Below are 12,699 nucleotides of genomic sequence, written 5' to 3'. Positions count from 1 at the left end.
TTATAACACACTAAGTTTTATTTTTTTTTCTCCACATTTGGAACACCTCTCAACCATACCATTCATTTTTTTTCTTCACTAGATATTATAGTTATTATTCTTCTTCAGTAAAGGCACCATTCATCAACAATTATTTCTCATTTATTTTCTAAAATTTTAAGGAAAAAAATTGTTAGATAGTAAGAGATAATGATGTATTGGAATTAATTTTTCATTTTCTTAATGATATATTTTTATTGACAATATAAAACTTTTGCAACAAATATGAATTTAAAATCAATTTTCTTGAAAGTAATAAGGTACTTTTCTCTTAATGATTTTCTTGAAAATTTATTGTATAAAAATGATAACTTTCATATAAATGATTATTATGAAAATTTATGTATCATAATATATTTTGAAGTGAATAATTCTCAATTCAAATGATAACATATATCATAATAAATCGCTTAATTATTATATAATAATCATAATAATATTTTATTAAATTAAAATGTACTTAGTTAAATAGATAATTAATGAAAAAGATATAAACATTGATTTTACGGAGGACCATTTGCCATATTAATAATTCCGCCCCATCTAACTTGAAATCTTGGTTCCGCCACTGTCTTTACTCTCTTCTCCTGCGATTTTGAGAATCATCAAAACGGTTAGAATCATATCAGTCCATGGCTTTATAACATTACAAGAAATTAACCTGCAGAAGCCGATCAGTTAACAACGCTTTTCCACAGCTTAAACATCGATCTAAACCCGCTCCAACCAGATTAGTCCGCAATATCACGAGTAATGAGAAAAACCTTTACCCAATTAATTGTTCGGGTCTTTTGAACTAAAGGGGTAAAGAAAATAGAATGAGGATTGGAAAGATGACAAGGTCAATTAATTTCTTCTAGTTTTTTAAAAGAAAGAAAAAGGTAAGAAAAATGAGAGTCAAGGGTAAACTTGTCTTAAGGATTTTTTTTTTCTTCTCTTCGTTAAAGTTTATAAAATAAATAGATAATATATCCCACTTTCTCCTCAATGAAGAGATTGAAGTTTCCTGAGGATCTCAAATCCTTTTTTTCCCCCACAAAATGTAGAGGCAAAGATTAGAAAAGAAGGAAGATCTAACCCGGTAACCCTATTGGCAGACACAACCATTAGGGCTTTTTAATACAAAAATCAAAATGATTGGGCCCATGTATTGGATTGGCCCATTCTGCTCTAACAAATAACCCTGTATTAAGAGTAACCGATCCAATTCAGCACTGCCGAGAACTAGTTCGATACAGGCAATCGATTTATAAACTGCTTTTAATAAGGAACTCCACAAAATATTGTTAGTCTGTCGCCTTCACATATTAAATTCACCAATAATTAGCATTTTTTGCATACTTGAAAGAATTCACAGCTAGATTTCTCCTTGCCATTTTTGTCGCACCGAAAGTCAACAACTCCCCGCCCAAAAACCCCTCTTCTCTCTAGTTTGTACTTGCTTTACTCTGCGGAAAAATTAGAAAGAATCACACTTAAAAAGATCACATTATTATTCATCACCCGTATCCACTACAGATTTCTTATATTCTGGCTTAAGCTTATAACTTCCTTGATTTGTTCCTCGCTTGTTGTAAACACAGAGCTCATTCAGTATCTCCTTCAAGAATTGCTGCAAATAAAGAACATACCCAAAGTTTGCAACATAAATATCCCCAACAACAATATTATACTAAACACAGCCAATGTAACCATCTTTTTCCCGTCTTCAGATATCCAATGATCATTGTTATCCAATGATCATTGTTAACATTGGACAATCATAAGGCTAATGTCGTTCCTCCTAGAGGGGCACAAGGAGCAGTGTTATCAAAGGCGAGCGAGGTGCTAGGCGAGGCGAGGCGAGGCGCCCCTCTATCGCCTCGACTGGAACGCTTGGCTGGACTTTGAGGAGGGGACGCCTCAGGCCAGAGAGGCGAGAGGCGACGCCTCTTCACAGCGACGGTAAGTTTTTTTTTTTTTTAAATTAAAAAATCAATAAACTTACCATTTACTTACCTGATACAGCCACACCACTTCTTCAAGACAGCAGAGCTGCTTTTTTCCTCAAGCTCACGAAGATAGAAGAGCAGAGCCTTACTCGACTTCACGACGACAAGTACACCCTCTCTCTCTCTCTTATCTTCTTCTTCTTCTTTCCTTGCTCCGATCTCTCTCTCTCTCTCTCACATCCCTTTCTTTCTTTCTTTTTTTCTCCCTCTCCACTTTTCTTCTTTCCTGTTGCTGCTCTATTCAATCTCTCTCTTACGTCCCTCTTTTTTTTTTTTTTTCTCCCTCTCCACTTTTCTTCTTTCCTGCTACTGCTCTGTTCGATCTCTCTCTCACGTCCCTTTCCTTCTGCTCTGTTTTTTATTTTTTCTTTTTCTTTTTTTTTTCCCTCTCATCTCCTTCTTTCTGCAGTCCCTTTTTATTTTTTCTTTTTTATTTCCTTCTCCTCCTTATAATTAATTAGTTATTATTAATTATTTATTTGTTTATTTGTTAATTTAATTATTTTATTTTTTATTCTTGTTAATTAATTATTTAAATTTTATGGGTATTGGTAAATTGATTATTTTACTTTGTATTCTTGTTTAATTAGTTGATTAATTAATATGTGTATTGTTGATTTGTTAGTATTTAGTTTAATTTTTATTTGTTATTCTTGTTAATTTGATTAGTTTTACTTTTTACCTTGTTAATTAGACATTATTTGTTAATTAATTATTTATTTTATATAGGTATTATTAATTTAATTTTTTATGTTCTTATTATTGTTAATTAATTGTTTAATTTATATGGGTATTATTAATTAGTTTACTTTTTACTTGTTATTTTTGTTCATTAGTTTTAGTTTGATTTATTTTGCTTTTTTCTTGTTAATTAGATATTAGATTTTTATTTTATATGGGTATTATTAATTTATTGTTAATTTGATTATTTTCTTTTTGTTCTTAGTAAGTAATTGTGTAATTTATATGGACATTATTACTTTATTGTTAATTAGTTTACTTTTTACTTCTTATTATTGTTAATTAGTTGTTAGATTAATTAGTTTTACTTTTGTCTTGTTAATTAGACATTAGTTGTTTATTTTATATGGTATTATTAATTTATTATTAATTTGATGATTTTACTTTTTGTTCTTATTAATTAATTGTTTAATTTATATGGACATTGTTAATTTGTTGTTAATTAGTTTATTGTTTTACTTTTTACTTATTATTCTTATTAATTACTTATTTAATTTATATTGGATATTGTTAATTTGTTATTAATTTATTTATTTTTTATTCTTGTTAATTTTTTTGTTAGATTATAAATGGGTGATAAGAATAATACATCTAGATCTTCTACTAGTAATAGAAGAACGGACCCAGAATGGGCACATATAATTCAAGTTAGTGAAAATAATACCAATGATCTTCAATGCATGTACTGTATGAAAGTTTATAAAGGAGGAATTAATAGAATCAAGCAACATCTTGCTGGAAGTTACAAAAATGTAATTCGCTGTCCAAAATGTCCAGAAGATGTAAGGAATCAAATGCAGGAATTCATTGCTAAAAAAAGAGAGCAACAATCAATTATCAATATGAAAAGACCACTTGAATTTGATGTGTTGAAGTACTGAGATTAGATGAAAATGAGGAAGAGGAAGAGTTGATACAAGAAATTGGCAGTGAAAGAAGAAGGCAAGTACTGGAGGTTACAGGTACTAGTGCTTCAAAAAGACTAAAAGTTTTACCACCACAAAGTAGTAGAGGGCCTATTGACTGTTATTTTTCTCCCAGACCCACTGTTATGGAAAAAAATATGAGACAAACTACTATTGATGAAAATAGTCCAGCTAAAAAGGAGTTAAGGAAGCGTGCTTGTGTTGCCATAGCACGATAGATGTATGATGTGTGAATAGCTTTTAATGCTGTAAATTATGATAGCTTTGAGGAAATGATTCGAGCAATTGGAAATTATGGGAGAGAAATGAAACCTCCAAGTTTTCATGAGATTAGAGTTCGGTTACTTAACAAAGAAGTGCAAATCATAAATGATCTTCTCGAGTCTCATAAAAAAGAATAGCAAAATTATGGATGTACATTGATGTGTTATGGATGGACGGATAGAAAAAGGAGAACCTTGATTAATTTATTAGATAATAGTCCAAAGGGGAGTGTATTTATTAAATCAGTTGATGCAAGTGATTAATCAAAGACAGCGGCATTATTGGCTAGTTTAATTGAGAAAAAATTGATGGAAATTGGCCCTGAAAAAGTAATTCAAATTGTTACAGATCATCAAATAATGTTGTAGCAGGTAAAATTTTTATTTAATTTTTTCTATTACTAAAAAAAATATCATTTTATTTTTATTATTAATGGAATGAATTTTTCTACTTGTTTATGACGGAGAATATTGAAAGCAAATTTTCCTCATCTATACTGAACTCCATGTGCAGCCCATTGTATAAATTTGATGTTGGAGGATATCTTTAAGATCCGTGTTTTCAAAGAAACGTTCCGCAAAGCTGTTGAGCTTACTGGTTTCATATATAGCTCTTCAGGAGTTCTAAATATGTTGCGGAAGTTTACTAATGGAGTAGAATTGCTAAGGCCAGGGCAAACTAGATTTGCTACTGCTTTTATTACATTGGGAATGATTCATCTTCAGAAAGCCAACATTAGAAAAATGTTTACTTCGAAAAGTTGGACAACTAGTAAATGGGCTAAAGAGGTAAAAGGCAAAAAGTATGAAAGGACGATTTTAAATCCTGCCTTCTGGAATCATGTTGTTTATGCTCTTAAGGTTTCCGGTCCTCTTGTTCGTGTGCTTCGACTTGTTGATAATGAAAAAAAACCAGCTATGGGATATATTTATGAAACCATAGATAGGGCTAAAGAAGCCATTGCCAACTCACTCAACAGCAATGAAGAGAAATACAAGAGCATTTTTGAGATTATTGATGCGAGATGGTCACTTCAATTGCATCGTCCTTTGCATGCTGCCGAATACTTTTTGAATCCTGAATTTTTTTATCCAAATAAGATGAGAATTGAATCTGATGAAGAGGTCAATACAGGATTGCTTTCGTGCATTCATAAAATGAAAAAAAATTCAGCAAAAGTTGACATGATTCTTGATGAAATTGAGTGATACAAGGCAGCTACAGGGACCTTTGGTTTTCCTTCTGCAAATAGAGGAAGAACAACCAAATCTCCAGGTTATTAATTTAATTCTTATTAATTTTTCATTTTGCTCATTTATTAATTTATATCATGAATTTAACAATCATTAGTTCTATATTTTAATAGCTGCTTGGTGAAAAACATATGGTTCTTCAACTCCAAACCTACAAAAGTTTGCTGTAAAGGTTCTGAGTCTCACATGTAGTGCAAGTGGTTGCAAAAGAAATTGAAGTGTATTTGAGCATGTAAGTATATATATATATATATATATATATATATATATATATATATATATATATATATATATATATATATATATTTCTTTATTTGTTATTTTATCTTGAGCCTTTTGAGTTTGAAGTTTAACTTATTTGTTACTGTAAAATAAATGACAGCTTCAAAGTAAGAAAAGAAATCGGTTATTTCAAGAACACTTGGACAACTTGATATATGTGAAATATAATAAAGCGTTGCTACGCCGACACACTTTTGGGGATATCACAACACCTATTGATTTGGCAAATATTGATGAAAGTAATGAATGGTTGCTTGGTGAATTAGAAAAAGGAGATGGGGATGATGATGACGACGATGATTCTCTTGTTTTCAAGAATGACATATTGACCTGGAGTGATGTTGGTAGAGCAACTGGAGTTTCTGAATCTCGTTATGAATCGAGATCGGCTGCAAGATCAACACCACCAATTGAAACTCTATCATTTCGAAGGCCTCGTGCAATGAGAGGTACATCCTCTTCGCAAGTTGATGATGATGAAGAGGAGGAAGAATTTGTGATGGCCTTTGTTGAAAATGAAGATGATTTTGGAAATCTTAATGATGAGTAGTTTTAGTTATAAGTTTTTTATATACTTCTTGCATTTTGTTTATTATTACTTACAACTTATTTTTATGTATTAAAGTCTGAACTTCTATTATTTACATTTTCTATTATGTGACTTATGACTTGTTTCTAATTTTTTATTTATTATGTATAATTTTATAACATCACTTTTATCATATACATCTACTGAAAATTCAGATATAAACTATTTTTTTTTTAACATCTCTTATTATTATGTGTGTTTTTACTTATGCTATATTTTTTAATTTTACAGTCTCATACTTTCACTTGTATCTTATACTTAAGGTGGAAATACAGGTATGCACTATTTTCAATTTCTCTTATTTTAGATATAAACATAATGTAAATAATATTTTTTTTCTTTTTAATATGTTTTTTTACTTATCAACCATTTAAAAGTATATATATATATATATATATATATATATATATATATATATATATATATAATTTAAACAATTAAGGTTATGGCGCATTGCTTCAAAAAGACCCTCGCCTCGCCTCTCGCCTAAAGCCATAGAATACTCTATCACGTTAGTGTCGCCTTTCGCCTTGATAACACTGACAATGAGAAAAGATGGTCAGCATGTGTCTTTCTTTTAGGTAAAGAGATCAGCAAATTAGGCAACAGATTGTATTGCCAAATTGTTTAGTTTAGGAAAGCTTCACGGTACTTGGCTTGTAAACCCTCCCATGGATTTGTGTTCAGATGCCACCAAATCAACTAATCAGATAAGATAGGAAATTTTCAACTATTTAATTAATAAGGCATGATTAACACGAAGATTGTTATGTCTACTGGCAAACTGGAACAAAATGCATGGCATTTTAATCAATGAGAAGCATAGGAAAAAACTTTTAATGGACCCACAAGTTAAAAATAAAAATAAAATAAGAACAATAAGAAAGAAAGACAGAAGTCTCACCGCAGGTTGATCAGTTTCTTGTACAAGTTGCTTCAAGGTCCAATTTGGTTGTCTTTCAAACAGCTTGAACATGATATCCTCTAATTCCCCATGATCCCTCCTGGTTCTCTTCATGTCTGACTGTTTAACTGGTACTGTTTTCTTCTTATCCTGCTCGCAGACAATTGACAATAAAGTTCAGAGTTTCATTCCTGGAAGCAGATAGTCATGGATCTTTTGGTAAAGGTGGATCACACGTCTAAGAAAAAAAGTACACACACAAACACCACTAGAAAAGGATATCATCTTATTCCCAATGAGAAACTTGTTCTGCATAATTCTGCAAGTTAAAGCCTGAGTAAAAGGCAACTAACCTACACAACTTCTAAGGCACCATATCAAATGAGAAGAGAAAATATCAATACCTTTGAGTTAGTTGAAATCAATCCAATCATTCCAGGCATGGGTCTCGTGCATTCCTCGGTCATTATCAATCACCTTGTACAGAAATCATTCAAACCAAAAATAATATCATAATCATATGAGACCAATAGTAGCAAAACAAATGAACCACCAAATTCCCTACCTGTATTTGCCTATTCTTAATCATGGAATTATTTGTTCTTTCGCGGCATAATTTTCCATACTCCTCTATGTTTTCCTCACGGGGCTTCGTGTAAAATTTATGTTCCACTTTCCCTTCCATGGCAACCCTTCCTATTAAATCAAAAGTTTTTCAGTTACTAAGATGAGCCCAACTGCCTAAGACAAGGAAGAAAACAAGAACAAAAATGTGAAGCGCGTATCACAGTACAGAAAATAGCATCACAGATCATTTCCAAGATATGCAAGTCAAAGCATCCAGTTTGCACAGTTGAGGTCACAGTATTCAGATGATCTTTGCAACTCACAGCAACAATTTAGTCTTGTTTTTACATGTAAAAGTAACATACCATCGTGTCCTAGTCATTTTTGGCAGGTCATAAAAAAATAGATGCTACAAGGTTGTAGCTAAAATTGCAACTGGTAAACAAAAAGCGACAGGGAAACCTGTAACTCTTCAAAATTTTACCAAAAATCAGAGCAAGAATGAAACAATATCAGCCATATCAATAAAATGCAAAGCTTGAGCTTTCATTATCATCTGCTGTTGGGCATGTTGGCTCAGGGATATGATACTGCCAACAAGGTAAAAATTAAAAATATGATTTTAAGTCCACTAGAGCTCAGCACTCACATGACTAGAGGAATATTCACATTTTCCTACCAATCGACCTTTACAATTACAGTGGTGATGCAATTTAGTGAACATACAAACAATGAAGTCCCCATGCATATCTGAAAGTTGCAAAGTCTAAAAAGAATCTTAATTTCAACAAATTTTAGAAGGCAATACTTCAAAATTCATCATCAAAATAAGCAAGGCAAAACTGATGAAAGTAAAAGAAAGCATACATGAAACTTCAGAATATAAAATTTCCCTAACAATTGTATGCCTCTTGGTTCACCAATTAATAGAGACGCCCAATATTTCAAACCCATTAAACAAATCATATAATTCTTTTTTTAAATGTCAGAAGATATAAACTAGAACCTCACCTTTACTTGTCTCAGAAAAGACACACATTGGAACAAAGTCTTTAAACATGTTCAGAGAATAACTCCTAGGTACATTCCCAGAACCAATGCCACCCATCTCCATAGTGAACTGATAACCATTTGGGAAACATGAAAGAATTTGAAATGTGATCATGGGGAAAATATATCCTAGGTAAAAAGACAGAAAAGCCGATATCAGAATAGCAATCGTAGACAAATATGTTAAGAAAATAATAACTCACAATTAAAGAATACAAAATTTAAAGTGATTTGGTGTAAGCCTACTCCACAAATAAATCTTCTATTATAAAAAAAATAATTACAAGCACGAAATATTTTTTTTCTCAAAAATCACTCAAACCCAATTACACCAAAAACCTCACAAGAAAAATTCTCTCCAATTTTTCTCTCTCAAATTGGGCTACACTATCAAAAACTGGGTTACACTGCAAAATTGGGCTATACTCTCACTAAATTGGGTTACTCTCTAAATGGAGAATTAATCTCCTTATATAGCACAAAGATGTTGGCTTACAACTTCAATTTGCCAACTATAAATAGCTAGCTATTAGCTAGCAATATAAAATCCTTTTAAAATCCCACCTGTAGCCACTTTCTTTGACTTAAGCCACCAATTATTAACCAAGTAAATTACACTTGGTTATAGCTGTACTTTCTTCAATATTAAGAATTCAAATTACCATATGACCCCAACTATTTTTTCCTTTGCCATATTGCACTTCCCCTAATGTATTTCATTATCTTGCAACTAAGCCATTAGTAGGTGTCTATTGCAACTCAGTGGAATATAAGCAATACAGAAGATAACATATGCCATTAGCATATAAAATACTTTCTATCGATAAATTGATAATGTTAACAGTTATTGTAATAAAATATGTAAGTGCAGATGCAACTGAATTACTGGATGGTTAGATTTCAGTTGTGGCAAAATCTATGATAAGCTGCTGACCATTTCACTGGACTCAAATATTTCACGGATCAAATCAATTACAGTAAAAAGAAAGTTAATTTAACATAACTGGAGCAAAACTAATTGAATAACATTAACGTGTGCTTATCAGTAACTATTCTATAACAAATTTTGCAGCTAAAAATAGCCAGTTTATGAGCTTAAAATAGTTGCCAGATTTTAAGCTCACTTGCAGAATTACTTTTAAGTGAGTAAAAATAAATTAGGGTTTTCACAAGTTGGTGCTAGAAGATATGCAGCTTAACGATAAAATGCTATATTGACAAAATGACCGATCAGCTTATCCGCATTTGAAGAAGACATAATTAGAGTATCAAAGTACTTAAAATTCCAGGAAAAAAGCCAATAATAGAACAGAAATTAGCAGTTGCAAGCAAATTGGGAGAGAATAAGAGTACCTGCAAAGCAGAGGGATCCTCGGAGCCGAGAGGATCGAGTGAGACAACGACCTTAGCGAAAGGGTGAGAATCTGAAGAAGAAGAATGACTCTGCCATGACTTCGCGACCACTAACGGACACTTCATCAACCATACCGATCTATCAGCCTTTGCCGTTTCCAAGACACCGCTGCTACTCCCACTATTAACGTGATCTTCCTCCAAATCGGTAATTTCTTTTCTCCGTTTGTTTCTCGAGAAACTAACCTTTTGTAGTTTCCGAGTTTTCCTCTACTTTCTTCTCTAGTCTCGTCTCGAATCTGCACCGGACCCCAACCGAACCGGCGTCATAAAATATTGGCACGTGCTTGCGAATGATCTGACGAGTTTGATCTCACGCTCGTTAAAAATGCGTGGAAACATATGATTGGTTTAATTGACTTTTCTGAATTGGAAAGGCCTTGGCGTTGTAAATCTACTCTTGAAACGGCGCACGCGAGTTCTTTTCATTTCTCTTCATCCCTTCTATTTAATTTCTCTTCGTTTCCCTTATCCAAACAAAGAGTAAATCCTAAATTTATAAAACTTGCAAAGTCATTTCAAAATTGGATGCATTCCAATCTGAACAGGACCACTTACGTTGCTGTAAAACAGTAGTTTTAATAAAGCATCATGAGAGAGCAATCAAGAATCAATTTCCACTTTACAACTCTGCAATTGATTGAGGCTACGAGACATAGCAATCAAAAGTCAGTTTCCAGCTTACAACACTACAAATGATAAAGCTATTCAATTTACAACACTGCAAACGAGGATTACTTTATTTCGGCATAGAAATATGATTAAATTTCTTGAATTTTGAGGATTGAAATTGATAATAAGCCCATTCAATGCAAGTAAACAGATTCATCCTTCTATCAATTCCTCCTAACAAATGCCATCTAATTCTCAAAATACATGACTTCCCAATTCCAGTTAATTATGCTTTCCCACATAACAAACCACATTACCCAATTCAAGTAACCCATAAATTATTTCCTCAGCCCTGCTATCCCCTATGAAGCACACAGATTAAAAGACAAATGATTAACAGCAGAAAACAATCACCGAGCATGTAACTTGCAAAAAATAAAATAAAAAGAGCAAAATAACTTGCCCATTAGATTTCCATAGCGATTACAAATAGCTTAGCCAATACAAAGATAAGGACAAATAAACAGACCTAACAAGAGCCATATTAATCTAGAAATAAAAACAGATACCTAAGACAAAGATCTACCAAACATATTAACAATCATTTCAAGCCCTTTCACCTCTAATCCTTCGGGCCAATTGTATATCTTTGGGCATAATCGTCACTCTCTTGGCGTGAATAGCACAGAGATTAGTATCCTCAAAGAGCCCAACAAGGTACGCCTCTGCTGCCTCTTGAAGAGCTGCAACAGCACTGCTCTGGAACCTGAGATCAGTCTTGAAATCCTGAGCAATCTCCCTCACAAGCCTCTGAAATGGGAGCTTGCGGATCAAAAGCTCGGTGCTCTTCTGATACTTCCTAATCTCTCTCAGGGCGACAGTTCCAGGCCTAAAACGGTGAGGCTTCTTCACACCGCCGGTGGCTGGTGCTGACTTACGAGCTGCCTTTGTTGCCAGCTGTTTCCTGGGAGCCTTACCTCCTGTAGATTTCCTGGCAGTCTGCTTGGTGCGAGCCATGTACACCGCTCTTGTTGGAGAAAGGAGAAGGTGAAATGAGAAATGCTTATGAGTAATGCTTGATTTCAGTGAAAGTGATGGTGGGTATTGGATTTGGAATTAATTTATAGCAGAGCGGGTGCGGAGAAGCGCGAATTCAAAATTTTTGATAATATTGTGTTTCTCTGATGGATTTGAAATTCAATTGGGAATTTGCCTCGTAGAGGCGGGATGGTGAAATTTGAGCCGTCGATAGTCTGAGTTTTTGACGGCTAGCAATATGTAGATAAGCGCTTCGCGGATCGCAATCCGTGCGTAGTGGGAATGGACCAATGAGAGTAGAGTGGTTTCTTAAGCGAATAATTGAAAATTTTTTTTCCTTAAGGCTTCTAATATCGGCTTTCGACCGTAGATTGATAATCTTATTAACGGTTGAGATTCTGGAAATATGTCTGACACGGATTGCCCCGGTTCCACATTCTACATCTATTCGGTAATGGGAAATTATACAATTAATCAGGAATGGCAGCTTTAATATGAGACTTATTTTTTTATAATTTATTAAAAAAATTATATTTACAACCCTAAAAAAGAAATTATATTTACAAGTTGCATTCAATAATTTTCAGTCAATAATGAAACTATAAGTTGCATGTATTAATTTAATACTTACATTTATATAAATATTTTGAATGATAAAAAAGAGAAATATATAAAATAACTTTGCGTTAATTTTATTTGAATAAATTTAATATTTAATTTTGTATAAAAATTTGTAAAACACCAATGCAATAAATATAGCATTGGATTTTTTTTTTTTAAAGACATTCCACGTATTTAATATAAACTTAAATTTATATAAAAATAAATTTAATAATCATTTAATAAAATATTTAATGGATAATTGTTAAATTTATTTTTCATATGAACTCTAATTTATGGTAATTTTATTTTCATTATTAGTTTAATATGATATATTTTTTATATTTAAATTAATTTATTTAAAATAAATAAAATTATTCTGCAGTTTTTCTAAAATGATCTAATGAACTTCCTTCTTATTATGTACTGC

General features: G+C 32.4%; 1 protein-coding gene and 1 pseudogene across 1 annotated transcript; both read right to left on the bottom strand.

Moving 5' to 3' along the window:
- Positions 1 to 986: 986 nt before the first annotated feature.
- LOC110658596 (uncharacterized) lies at positions 987 to 11,098 on the bottom strand (annotated as a pseudogene).
- LOC110658611 (histone H3.2) lies at positions 11,068 to 11,947 on the bottom strand. The gene has a single exon (XM_021816289.2). The coding sequence runs from the start codon at positions 11,646 to 11,648 to the stop codon at positions 11,238 to 11,240; it is 411 nt and encodes a 136-aa protein (XP_021671981.1). The 5' UTR covers positions 11,649 to 11,947; the 3' UTR covers positions 11,068 to 11,237.
- Between the last annotated feature and the right edge of the window lie 752 nt (positions 11,948 to 12,699).

The sequence above is a fragment of the Hevea brasiliensis genome, chromosome 12, assembly GCF_030052815.1.
Source record: "Hevea brasiliensis isolate MT/VB/25A 57/8 chromosome 12, ASM3005281v1, whole genome shotgun sequence".
Lineage (NCBI taxonomy): Eukaryota > Viridiplantae > Streptophyta > Magnoliopsida > Malpighiales > Euphorbiaceae > Hevea > Hevea brasiliensis.
Note: the sequence above shows the minus strand (reverse complement) of the source record. Positions and strands in the feature narration are given on the sequence as shown.

Bases quoted from the DNA above. Each gene is read 5' to 3' on its own strand.
- LOC110658611 (XM_021816289.2), bottom strand. From the start codon at position 11,648: ATGGCTCGCACCAAGCAGACTGCCAGGAAATCTACAGGAGGTAAGGCT.